This window comes from Macaca fascicularis, chromosome 8 (genome assembly GCF_037993035.2).
Source record: "Macaca fascicularis isolate 582-1 chromosome 8, T2T-MFA8v1.1".
Lineage (NCBI taxonomy): Eukaryota > Metazoa > Chordata > Mammalia > Primates > Cercopithecidae > Macaca > Macaca fascicularis.
The window spans coordinates 30,841,180-30,854,718 of record NC_088382.1 but is presented as its reverse complement, the minus strand read 5'-3'; the positions used below and the strand labels follow the sequence as shown (position 1 = coordinate 30,854,718).

At 47.6% G+C, this 13,539-nt stretch overlaps 1 protein-coding gene and 1 non-coding gene across 2 annotated transcripts in view; both read right to left on the bottom strand.

The window, feature by feature from the left end:
* Positions 1–261: 261 nt before the first annotated feature.
* Positions 262–365, bottom strand: LOC123575361 (U6 spliceosomal RNA). The gene has a single exon (XR_006700657.1). It is a non-coding gene; the product is annotated as a U6 spliceosomal RNA (small nuclear RNA).
* A 7,798-nt stretch (positions 366–8,163) lies between these two features.
* The window catches only part of SCARA3 (scavenger receptor class A member 3), a 38,351-nt gene continuing 32,975 nt past the window's right edge, over positions 8,164–13,539 (bottom strand). The window contains exon 6 of the mRNA XM_005562918.4: positions 8,164–10,363. Within this exon, the coding sequence (XP_005562975.1) occupies positions 9,912–10,363 (452 nt within the window). The 3' untranslated portion in view covers positions 8,164–9,911. The remainder of the gene's footprint in view (positions 10,364–13,539) is intronic.

Below are 13,539 nucleotides of genomic sequence, written 5' to 3'. Positions count from 1 at the left end.
GGTTTAAATTTCTTTTCTCTTTCTATCTTATTAAAGTGGAAACACCTATCAGTAAGTTTTAAATCTTTATTTTCTTCTTACTCATTTAAAACTCTAAATTTCCTAAGCATTGCTTTATCTGCATCCAACATATTTTGGTATGTTATGTTTGCAATACTATCCAGTTCAAAATATTTTCTAATTTTCTCTGTGATATTTTTTCTTTCTGATCTATGGTTATTTAGAGGTTTTTATTTTTAATTGCTAAGAACTTGTGGATTAAAAAAAAAGGGAGACTTCATGAGTTTGCATGTCATCCTTGTACAAGGGTCAGGCTAATCTCTGCATCATTCCAGTATTAGTCTATGTGCTGCTGTAACAAGTACTTGTGGATTTTACATGTATCTCTCATTTACTGATTTCTAATTTATTTCCATGTGGAGAGAGTATTATCTGTGCAATTTAAGTCTTTTTGAAATGCATTGAGACTTACATTATGGCTCAGCATATGGTCTATTTTGGTTAATATCTGATGTGCCTTTGAAAATAATGTATGTTCTGGAGTTGTTGGTTATTGTGTTCTGTAAATGTCAATAATGTTAACATAGTTAACCTAAATCATATCTTTTCAAATCTAATAGATTTTTTTTAGTCTATTTGACCTATCATTTCCTGAGAGGGTAAATTTTGTTGTTGTTGTTGATACAGGGTTGCTCTAAAAACTGTAATATACATTCTTAATTTATCATAGCCTACCTTGCATTAATATTTTTGACTTATCAGAAGTGAATATGATACAAGATATTCCACTTATCCACTTCCCTTTCATTGTGCTACTGTTACTGCTCATTTTACCTTCATATGTCATAAACCCCACAATGATGATTCTCCCTTTAACAACACATGTTTTAGAGAAATTAAGAAATAAAAAAGTGTCTTTATTTTCACCACTACACTAATGAGGAAAGAAAAAGTATTTTATATTCATATACTTACCATGTCTGGCATCTTTCATGGGGGAAGGGGGTGCAGAACCCAACTTTCTAACCGATATAATTCCCTATTTCCTTTCAGCCTGAAGATCTTCCCTTAGCACTTCTTTTTATTGTCTGTGTGTGTGCAGGTCTACTGTTGATGAACTTGCTCAGCTTTTACCTATATAAAAATCTTTTATAGTCCATCTTTGTGCTTTCCATGTCGTATTTAAGAAATATTTGCCTAACTGAATAGGTTTTTTTCTGTTGTTTATTTTAGAATTTTTATGGTGTTGCCTTTTACATTTAGGTGTATCCATTTTTAGTTAATTTTATGTATGTTGTGAGGTAAGAATCAAGGTTCATATCATTTCTATACAGTTGTTCCAGCACCATTTGTTGTGAAGATTATCCTTTCCCCATCAAATTACTTTGGAACCCCTGTTGAAAACTGATTGACAATATGTATGCAGATCCATTTCTAAATTCTCCAATCTGTTTCATTGTCCTATAAGTATCTCTCTGTAATAACAGTACACTGTCTTGATTATTACAGCTTTATAAGAAGTCTTGAAATTGGGTAGTGTTAGTCTTCCAAGTTGGTTCGTCTTTTAAAGAATTGTTTTGGCTCTCCTAGGTCCTTCGCATTTCCAAACAAACTTTAGAATCAGCTAATCAATTTCTACAAAAAAAAATCTGGATGGAATTTTTCTTAGAATTACATTGAATATATATATATATTGATATGGAGAAAATTCAGATTGTAACAATCTTGAGTCTTTGGTTCATAAACACGGTATATATCTACATTTATTTGGATCTTCCCTAAAATCTTATAGTAATAGTTTTATAATTTTCAGTCTTCTAAATTTGAAGTTATACATCTTTTTCAAATTTATTACCATTCCACATTTTTTATACCATTGTGTTATTGCTTTTTAATTTCAATTTCAAATTCTGCCTTGCTAGTATATGGAAATTAATATTTGTATATTGACCTTGTGTTCTGCAGCCTTGCTTACTCACTCATTACTGCTAGTAGCTTTTTTAGTAAGTTTTGGGGAATTTTTACACAGATAATCAAGCTGTCTTCAAAGATAGTTCGATTTCTTTCTTCATTTTCAATCTAGATACCTTCCTTTTTTCTTTTACTTTCTTTATTGCAATGGTTAGGATCACCAAAGCATGGTTAAATAAAAGTGGTAGAAGCATACATGTTACCTCCTTTCTGATCTTAGGGAAAAACATTAAGTCTTTCACCATTAAGTATAATATTAACTATAACAGTTTTGGGGGATGCCCTTCATCAGAAAAGTTCATCCTATTCTTGTTTCTCTGTGAGTTTTTTCTTTCATGTAAATAAATTTTGAATTTTTTTTCAAATGCTTTTTCTGTATATACAGAGATGATTGTATTAGTTTATTTTTACTAATGTGATGAATTACATTTTTATTTATTTATTTTTTGAGATAGAGTCTCACTCTGTAGCCCAAGCTGGAGTGCAGTGGTACGATCTCAGCTTACTGCAATCTCTGCCTCCTGGGCTCAAGTGATTCTCATGCCTCAGCCTCCCAAGTAGCTGGAACTATAGCTGTGAGCCACCACACCTGCTAATTTTTTGTATTTTAGTAGAGACGGGGTTTCACCATGTTGCCCAGGGTGGTCTCGAACTCCTGAGCTCAGGCGATCTGCCTGCCTCAGCCTCCCAAAGTGCTGGGATTACAGGTGTGAGCCGCCACATCCGGCCTACATTGATTTTTGAGCATTAAAACAACTACAAGACTTATCCTGAGATAAATCCCACTTACGATATATTATCCATCTTAAGTATTGCTGCATTTGATTGGCTAAAATTTTGTTTAAAGCTTTTACTTCTATATTTATGAAGGATATTGGTTTATAATTTCCTTTTCTTATAATGGCTTTATTTTATTGCAATTTGTATCAGGTTTTGCTATTAGGGCAATGCTAGACTCAGAAGAAGTTTGGAAGTGTTTCCTCCTCTTCTATTTTCTGGAAGACTTTGTGTAGAATTTGTATTATTTGTTCCTTAAATGTTTGGCAGAATTCATCAGTGAGCCTATTTGGGTGTGGAGTTGTTTTGTGGGAAGGCTTTTACCTATAAAGTTCATTTATTTCGTAGTTATATTAATAGCAATGGCGCTATCCACATTATTTCTTCTTGAGTGAGCTGTGGTAGTTTGTGTTCTTTAAGAACTTTGTCCATTTGCATGTAAGTTGTCAACTTTATTGACATAAAGTTGTTCATAATATTCTGTTACTATCCTTTTAATATCTATGATTTGTGGTGATGGTCTCACTCTTGATAATCTCTGTCTTCCCTCTTTTATTTCTGATTAGTCTGACTAAAGACTTATTCATTTGTTGATCCCAATGAATCAGTATTTGGTTTCATGAGTTTTTCTCTATATTTTTCTATTTGCTTTTTCTTTAAATTCTTATCTTTATTATATCTTTTCTTCTGTTTATTTTGGGTTTAATTTGTCCTTCTTGTATTAAACTTTAAGGTTAAAGTTTAGGTCATTGATTTGAGAACTTTCTTGTTTTCTAATACAAATGTTTAATGTCATAATTTTCCCTCCATATTCTACTTTAGCTGTATCACAGAAATTTCATATGTTATGTCTTCATTTTCATGAAGTTCAAAATATTTTCTAATTTCACTTGTGATTTTTTTATTTGACTCATGAGCAACTAGAAGTGTGCTATTTCATTTCCAATTATTTGAAAACAGTAGTATCTTTCTGTGCTTATTTCTAATTAAATGCCACGTGGTCATAAAACATACTCTCCATGATCTGAATTCTTTTACATTTGTTGAGGCTTGTTTCATGACTCACATCATGTTCTAACTTGGTAAATATTTTATCTGCCCTTGAAAGAATGATCTTCACCCACAGCTGGTGCAGTATTTTCCCCATATTATTAGGTCAGATTGGCCGACAGTTATGTCTTCTATATCCTTACTGATTTTCTGTTTATTTATTCTATCAGTTATTGAGAGAGAGATGCTGTTTTTTGTCTTTGTTACTGTAGTCTAGAATAGCTCTTACTCTAGAACTACAGTGGTTTTACTTTTAAGCTATGGATTTTCTGGTGTCTCAACTGAATGCATGGTGCTGTTTAGTAAGGCCTAGCTGGTCAGACCTCCACAGTTCCCCACTGCTGTATACCCGTCAGCATCTCTAGTCAGCTCACAGATTTTTGCCCCACAGATTTGAGCTGATACATCACTCAAGGGGAAGTCTGTGCAGATATCTGAGCTCCTTCTGTGCACAGCACAGTACCCCATCCAATTCCAGCTGCCTTGGCAGCCCCAAACTGCAGGCACCGTTTCTTCTTCCCATGAGACCATAGCTCTGTTTGGGTTCCACTTCTCTGTGTGGTAGTTTGGAAAGTGGCCCCGAACAGGAAGCTAAGGTGAATCTGGAACTAGCCTTTTCTGTAGGTAGTACAGTATGGGGCAGCTAGTTACAACTCAATAGCTATTTGTTGAATGAGTGAAGGAATTCAGTGGGATCCGCACACTGCCTGTTAAGGTTTTAAATGTATCTACGTCTGGAAGAAGGGAAGCCTGTGAAGCTGAAATAATGACGATGATGGATGATGGGGAACAAGCAAGTCCCAAGTTGTAAACTTGGGGAACAAGCTTGTCTGGCGGTTCAGAAGAAGAAGAAACCATCATATTACACATCTGGGTAAAATCATGTGGATATTCCCTTTCTCCCTTTTCCTATGGGGAGCTCTGTTTTATCAAAAGGCAGAGTGTTGGAAGCAACAGAGTTGGGTTTGAGCAGTGGTGTCCAAATATTTTAATCACATCCCCCATTAGTAAAATAGAAATTTAAATCATCTTCCTAATATAGGTACATTTATTTATTTATAAATTATTTTCAGGTATCATAATTGGCTAGTGTCTCAAGGCATAATATGCACTTAAGATGATGCTTACCATTAAGGATAGTAAACAAATTCATTCTCAAATTATATTCTTGGTCATCCTGGGCTTTATGGCTGGCTTTATATCATATCCGATTATGTGAAAACAAAGTGTGACTTAGAATAGATGAAACACCTTGAGATGTTCTAATATTTAATAGTTTGTTTCTCATTTTAGGGGATTTCATTGGACACCTATGTTGGAGACCTTTGGCTTAGGGAAAAGGCCTTAGGGAAGTCAGGGGGCCTGGCTGAGGTCAGCACCTGGCTTCCTTTGAGAAGCTGCCAACTCTCCCAGCCAGAAACACGCTCCTGCTGCCATCTCCTGCACTGCTCTCACTGGTAGTGTTAGGGCAGCTGGAACAGGGAAACCCAGCAGCCCTCAGTGTGAAACCTTGTCACAGCTTTGTCACTGGCTGGCTCTGGGACCTTCAGCAAGTTGATTCTGTGGATCTCAGCAATCTCAGATGCAAACACAGGTCTCATCTAATTTCCAATCCCATCTTTCTGTAAGAAGTGGCTCAGTAGAGTGGCTTCTAAAAATCCTGGGTTCAAAACCACTTAACATCTATGTGGCCTTGAGTGAATGAGTCAGCTTTTCTGAGCCTTGTTTTCCGATCTATAAAATGCAAACACACTTTGCTTGTGAAGATTAATTGAGATTATATACATAAATCAAAAAAACAGTATTTTTCTATATCTCCTGCACCTGTGGCTCTCAAGTTTTATATGGGGCATCAGAATCCGTGGGAAACTGGGTGAAATAAACGTTCTGCCCCAACCTCCCCACACCCCGTACCGCCCCATTCCTCCCATCCCACTGCATCCCTGATTCTGAATCAGAGTTTCTGGGGTGGAGGCCCACAATCTACATTTATTTATTTATTCATTTATTTAGAGATGGCATCTCACTGTGTTGCCCAGGCTGGAGTACAGTGGTACAATCTCAGTTTACTGCAACCTCTGCTTCCCGGGTTCAAGCAATTCTCCTGCCTTAGCCTCCTGAGTAGCTGGGATTACAGGTGCACACCACCCTGCCCAGCTAATTTTTGTATTTTTAGTAGAGATGGGGTTTCACCATGTTGGCCAGGCTGGTCTTGAACTCCTGACCTCAAGTGATCCACCCGCCATGGCCTCGCAAAGTCCTGGGATTACAGGCATGAGCCATCACACCCAGCCCGGCAATCTACATTTTGAGGGACTCCTGCCTGCTTGCACTGCACCAGTCTGTGTATACCACCTGCCACACCAAGTACAGAGTCTTGCACTTGGAAGTGTTCAAAAGAAAACAAAAGGGCAAGACAGGAGAAAGCAAGCAAAACAAAGGGCCTGTGCTCCTGCAGGTCAAACAATCCCCAGCCAGGCTACTCAGCACACCACCCACAAGTCAAGGCTTGCCAGCCCAGCCTAGCCCAGCCCTGCTGGAAAGTTCGCTGTGGTCAGACCATGTTTTTCAGCTCTCTGCTCTCCTCTCCCGTGGCTCTGTTTTGACAGGTGTATCCAGGGCTGGCGCAGCAGAAGTTGTCAGTTCAGCCCTGACTAGGGACGAGTTGGAGGGAGGGCAGAAGGCTTGCCCAGCCCCCTTGTCCTGCCTGGGTTGGAGAGGTAGTGAGGTCGCCGGGGTGAAATGAGTGAGCCGACCTGGGGTTTTTAGAGGCACTCAAAGGACATGGGCCAGGTCTGTGGTTTCCAAAAGGCCCCTGCTCTCCTTAGAAGGAGCCCAGGCAGCCTGGCGCGGTGGCTCACTCCTGTAATCCCAGTACTTTAGGAGGCTGAGGTGGGTGGATCATGAGGTCAAGAGATCAAGACCATCCTGGCCAACACGGTGAAACCCTGTCTCTACTAAAAACACAAAAATTAGCTGGGCATAGTGGCACATGCCTGTAGTCTCAGCTACTCAGGAGGCTGAGGCAGGAGAATCGCTTGAACCCAGGAGGCAGAGAGCCAAGATCACGCCACTGCACTCCAGCCTGATGACACAACAAGACTCCATCTCAAAAAAAAAAAAAAAAAAGGGGGGGCCCAGGAGTGACTTCAGGGCTTTGCAAGTCTGGTGGGGATTAAAATCATCCCAATGGTGAAGGCTCGGCTTCTAATCTGGGGACTGAAATTCTACTGGCTATTACCACTCAATGTGGGTTCAGACTTCACTGGGGCAGGAACACTTCCCAAGAAATATGTGGTAAGAGGCCTCCTGAGGACCCTCACCAATAGGAAAGTAGCCTGAGAACTGGATCTACCCCTAGCCAGAGACACCAGACCAGAGTTCCAGCCTCAGATGTGTAGCAAACCCCTCCACTGCTCTCAGTCCTTGGTTTGTCCCATGAGAAGTAAGACTTGAGCCTCAGACCCCCCCGCCCCCGATCCCTCCCAGCTCTCACAGTTCAGGGAGTGTGAAATGAGACTTGCAGGGGCTGGTGTGCTGGCCACTCACCTGCAGAGGAGCACGGAGCACACCCACCGTGGCCCAGGAGGCTCTTCACCCATATAATAAGGACCACCGTGACAATGGCTGACGTTTATGGTGTGTTGAATATTGTCAGGTGCTGCGGACATCTCAGGTGTCAGTAGGGAGGAGGGACCTCATGCTACACACTACAGAGGAAGCGGTGAGGTCCATGTGAGGCAGCCATGTTTGGCCCCATCCTCACTCCCATGCCCTTTTGCTCACTTCCTCAACTAAGCACCAACCCACCAAAAAACAAACAAACAAACAAAAAACCCCAAAAACAAAAAACAGGGCCCCAGGCTTGCACTAGGTCACATCTGTCTTGCCAGTAAGTGAAGCTGCTGTGCCGACTCACAGAGGATCCAGCTGTCCTCTTCCGTAATCCGCAGACCCTGCCAAGCCAGGCCCCTTGGGGCAGGTCTGGCCTGGTCTCTGCCTCCTTTCCTGTTCTATCTCCTTGTCTTGGAGACAAAAGCCAGAAGCAGGAGGTGTCACTCACATGTCCAGGCCTGCCCTGTTTTCTAATCTTGTTTTAACCAAAGAGCTCCAGGGCCAAGCTGCAAGATGCACGGGGCTTACCATTTCCCGCTCTGTTCCTGCTCGCTCCAGGTAATTCCCTCAGACGCTCTTGGTCCCTGGCCGAACTCAGTGTTTCTAAAACGAGGTTAGACCCAACTCCACAGTGAGATCGAATTTCTGGGGGACCCTTGTCACTGGTTCTCCTTCAGAGGCTCACCTGGAGTGCAGCCCTGAAGGCATCATGCCCCCAAGTCAGGCAGAAAGGACTCAAAGACACCTCACTCCTGGAAATAGCTGTTTACTGAGTCAGTAATACTATGCAGCATGGTATTATCATATGTGGACAGGAGAGTTACATGGCCATGGGGTGTGTGGTGCAAACCAGTTGCACATCCAGGACAGTCAGGAAGGTGCAGAAAGGCTTTTGGGCAGGGAAGGGCTGTTCTCTGGGTCTGTGTTGGGAAGGAGAAACTCTATGCCCTCACCCTGGGTGGGACAGGGGGTCTGAATCTGTTTGAACATAAAGGCAAAGCAGCTTTAGAGCAAGTGCAGCCAACAGGAGACCTCCACCCTGCGGGGTGACTTCCCAGCGCCCCGCTCTGCCAGTGTGTGCCGGAAGTTGGTGGGTGCCAAGGAGTGATGACACGGGGGGCCTCTGTGGGTGTCCAGGCCCTTCCCACTCCTAGCCCAGCTGGCTGCCCATGAAAAGAGGGCTCGGGCCATTGTGGGTCCTGGTGGGACAATGTCGGCATGCAGCTGTGATCAGGAGAGCTGGGTGCAGGAGGTGAGAGCTGCCCTGTTGCAAGGGGTTGGCCCTTCTGCAGCTTGTTCCTCCCCACCACTCCAGAGGAACTCCCTTGGGGAATGGGGCAGGCCAGCCTCAGGGACAGCAAGAGGCAGCTGTGCAGAGAGAACCTTCTGGCCTGCCTCTGTCTCCCATCTCCACTCAGGCCCAGTGTTTCAGGGCCTACAGAGTGCTCCCGTACAGATGAAACTCCTGCTTGGATTCCTTCCGGGCTGCTCCTGAAGGGCAGAGGCAAGGATGAACTGAGGAATTTTCTGGACATGTAAAGAAATAAATGTTGAACTTCTCAGGGGGCGCTGTGTGCAAGGCCAGAGAATGTCAGCCTCGTGGCCCCACTGTGCTGTGACAGACAGGGACAGCTCCCGGGTATGCTGTTCCCTTGCTTGTGGGGAGGGTCTGGGGTTGCCAGGTCCACTTTGCCTCTGGAGTTTTGGCAGTAACGCCCACCCGCAAAGGTTTCCTTGGGGCTTTTTAACCCCGGGGAGCCCTGGGAAACTGCTGGTCAGCATGGGTGCCCAGAGACAGATGTGAGATCTTCCTCCCGAGGTAGCTGCCTCCCTGGCAGGCTCAGTCACAGGAGAGGGGGGTCTTCCTCTGCCCTCTCCTCCTGCCTAGCCAGGGAAACCCAGTTGGCCCACCTGGCCAGCAGAAAAATCTGTGTATGTGCATGTGTATATGTGTGTTTGTGCATGCGCATATGTGTGTGTGTGTGCATGTGTGCCTGTACACATACGTGTGCATGTGTGCCTGCATGTGTACTGTGCACGTGTGTTTATGTGTGCATGTGTGTGTGCATGCATGTGTATGCGTGCATGCGTGTGTGCCTGGATGTTCTGCATGTGTGCGTGTGCATGCATGTGTATGTGTGTATGTGTGCATGCGTGTGTGTATGTGTGCATGTGTGTGCGTGCATGCGTTTGTGTGCATGTGTGCATGTGTGCATGCATGTGTATGTGTGTATGTGTGCATGCATGTGTATGTGTGTATGTGTGCATGCGTGTGTGTGCATGCGTTTGTGTGCATGTGTGCATGAATGTGTGAGTAGGGGCTGCTTTCCTATGGTACAGTTACTAAGGGGGAGCCCAAAGCTGCAGGGTCAGCCCTGGGGAACCCCCTCGTTGGAATCAGAGGACCACAACTGTCTGTAGGTGAGCCTTTCTGGGGCCTGGATCTGCTCTGTGCCCCTCCGGCATTCTGTGTGACAGTGTCTCCGCCCCAGCCCTCCTCAGTAGAAGCTCTGGCTTCCTGGTGGGCCTGGAGGCCCGGGGAGACCAGGGGGACCCTGGATCCCTGGTTCACCCTTAGGCCCCATGGCTCCCCGCTGGCCTGGTGAGCCTGTCTTCCCTGCGATCCCCGGTTTTCCCTGAGGCCCTGAGGGCCCTGGAGACCCTGGGGGCCCTTCTGGCCCTGGGGGCCCTATGTCCCCTTTTGGGCCTGGCTGTCCTCTTGGCCCTCCTGTTCCAAAGCTGCCCTTTGAGCCTTTGAGGCCTGGGAACCCTCGAGGGCCAACAGGGCCCCTCTCTCCCACAGGCCCGGCTTCTCCAGGTTGCCCCTGAGGACCCTGGGATCCCGGGGGGCCCAAGCTGCCGGGGTCTCCTTTTGGGCCTCTGCCGCCAACAGGCCCTTTCACGCCCATATCTCCTTTGAGTCCTCTTGGTCCTGGAGGGCCGGGGGCACCTGAGGTTGGAGAGAAGATGGGAGAGGTCAGTCTTTGAGGGGCTCCCTGCCCGAGGCTCGCCCACGAGCAGAGCGGGCACGGCGACAGCATGAGGGCTGGACAAGCCCAGCAGACACTCATCTCTCACTGCAAGGCTTGCCGATAGCTCCACACACACAATGAGGTTAGGGACCGAGGGGCTGGTCAGCTTCAAGAAGGGGCCAAGGTTATCCAGGATTGCCTGTCCTGCTCTGAGGCCGGTCTGACCTCCTTCTCACGCATGGTCTTTGACCACTGTATTCACCCCTACCCCACCCCCATGACTTCTCAGACATTTGGGAACAGGGTTGGAGTCAGGTCACATGGAGGAGAAAACCAAGAAAGTGCGGCATGAGAAATAGGTGTGTCCCAATGTGAGTAAGCAGGCACAGTGACAGCCCAGAAAAAGGTGAGTACCTCCAGGAAGCCCACCCTAATCACCCAGCCTCTTCGCTGAGCTCTTAAGGCTACTACGTTGTGAGTCTTTTCATTGACACATAGAAAGAGAAGTCACCGCACACTGAAAGCGAACACTGGATACTATCTGGCGGGCCCTGCTAGACTGTGCAGCCCCAGGAAGATGGCAGGAGCCACGGCTCACATCCCAGCCCTGGACACAGAGAGCCTGGCATGCAGTCAGGAAAATTCAGTATGTGCTTGAAAGGGGTGATTCACCAAGCAGCCGTGGACCCTCCTTCGAGCCTGGCTCTGCATGAGGGCCTGTGGGAGATGCCAAGATGAAGATACGGCCCTTCGTTAAAGAGCCCTGTCTAGCGCCCAGGACAGGGGTCTGATGACCTCACGTCCTTCTGGCTGTGTGGGTCTGAGAGTCTCCACCCCTCATAGCTGTGCCAACCCTGAGGACACAAGGCAGAAAGTGGGCCTCTCGGGGGAAGGGATTCTGCATGCTGGGAGCTGGGAGCCCTCCATTGCCGTATCCAGTTCTGTGGCACAGGCCCCTTCATCCTGGCTGATGCTACCTGAGCCCTCTTCTGTGCCCCTCTCCGTTTTCTTCCCAGAGTGTTTCTAAGTGGAGCAGAGTCAGTGAATACGTCCTCTATTATGACCTAAACTGGAAACCAAAGCCCAGACAGAGCCAGCCCCACCAGAGCCAATAAAACCTTCCAGTCAGTTCCCTGACACCACCTGCCCTTGCCCACTTCCCGCCATGGGGATGTGGCCCTGCATGGCTCACGTGGCCTGCCAGCAGCAAGGCTGAGATTCCATTGTTGAGTTAGCCAATGATGAAGGGTGACCAGCAGCAGTGGCAGCAGCCTGGCCTCAGAGAAGCCGGGAGGCAGGAGCTGCCCTTGGCCTGCAGGAGCTGCCCTTGGCCTGCAGGAGCCCCTGGCAGCCTGGCAGCCAGAGTGCCACGGGCCCAGGCTGACGCCTGCACAGGAGCCACCTCCCCACCCTGGCAGGACCTGCAGGGAACCAGCAGAGCCATAGCGTCTGTCTTCACCCTACCTCTGCTCCTGGTGCCTGGGCCAGCTGCGGTTTGGAAAAGCAGAGAGCCATACAGAGGCGGAGAGGCCCCCCGAAGCTGTCGGTGGTGTGGCAACACTGGCAGCACTGTCCTGTTCCAAAACTCAGATTTCATCCACAAGATCGTGTGCTCACTGAGCTTCCAAGGGCCCTGCAGCTCCGTGACCCCTTCTCCTGCCACTCCCTCCTCCCTGTCGGGGTGGGCACTTGCCTCCTCCCTCTGCCCTGACTCCTTCTGGGCTCACTTCTCTCCCAGGGCTGGTCCCCTGCTCCCTGGTACTCCACTCTCTCCACTCTCACCTTCTGGGTGGACAAGTTCACAATCCCCATCTCCAGCCTTGGCTCAGGAAAAGCCTGAGAAGACTTGTTGGGACAAGGACACCCTGCCCTGCACCCACACACAGCTGGGGCCCCCTCACCTTCTTCCGGAACTCCATTCCTTTCTATGCCACCATCTTTGGTGGACAACCTCGCCTCCCTGGTCCCTAAGAACACAGCAGCCAGCTGTGAGGATTTCTTCCTTTTTCAGAGACAGGGTCTTGCTCTGTTGTGGCTGGAATGCAGTGGCACAATCACAGCTCACTGCACCCTTGAACTCCTGGGCCCAAATGATCCTCCAACAGGCACATGCCACCAGGCCAACTGATTTTTTTATTTTTTTGGCAGAGATGGGGTTTCACTATGTTGCCCAGGCTGGTCTCGAACTCCTGGGCTCAAGTGATTCTTCTGCCTTGGCCTCCCAAAGTTTTGGGATTGCAGGCATGAGCCATCCCACCTGGCCTATATCTGTGATTTCTAAGGGATTCTATGCCAGCAGCAAAGGGGAAAAAACACTCCCTCCTCCCCAGCAGCCCCCTCCAGCTCGTCTTTCCTGGGAAGCTCTGGGGAGTCTTTCCCTAGGTGTGGAGGCCCAAGCGTCCACATGCTGCTGGTGGATGTCTGTGCAGAAGCCTCAGTCATATCATTCCCTTCATTGCCCAGGAGCTGCAGCCTAGCGTGAGTGGAGGGAGAATGCAGGGAGAAGGGTTCCCTCCTTCTCTATATCCACCCCTAAGCCACAGCTGCTGCTGCTGACGCCATCTCTGGGAACCCAGATGTGGGTGGGAGGTGTTCCAGGCAGTGGCTGTGAGAAGATAGAGTGGACGATGTTACTGGGGGCCTGTCTACATCTTGTGGGCCTCCGCGTGGGCTACTGACAGGTGCCTGTGGTGCCGACAGAAGCCTCCCTTGCCGCCTGTGTCACGGCTGGTGGACAGAGCTGCTCGGTGCTGGTGTGCCATAGTCAGCCCTGCTCACTCTCTGCCTGCTCCGTGCCTTCTCGAATCTCCCACAGGGTGGAGAAGGGAGGGACATGAGAGCGCTGACATTTGCCAACTTCATCAACTGAGTGTCTGCTATGTCCCAGGCAGGAGGCTGTTGCTCCATTTTACAGATGACAGGGCAGGTGCAGCAGTTGGCCACGTGCTGAAGACCACAGCGCTGGGATCAGGATTCTAGTCCAGGCCCGAGAGGCTCTGAGACCCAAGCTCCTTCCCCCATGCTGCTACCTTGGCTCCTGTGTCACTCCCAGCAGTGCCGGGGCCTCCAGGCCTGGGTGCTGCCTGGAGGAGGGAGAGGCTGCAATCCTAGGCACTGCCTGGAGGAGGAGGACCCCAGAGCCTTTTTCTAAAGA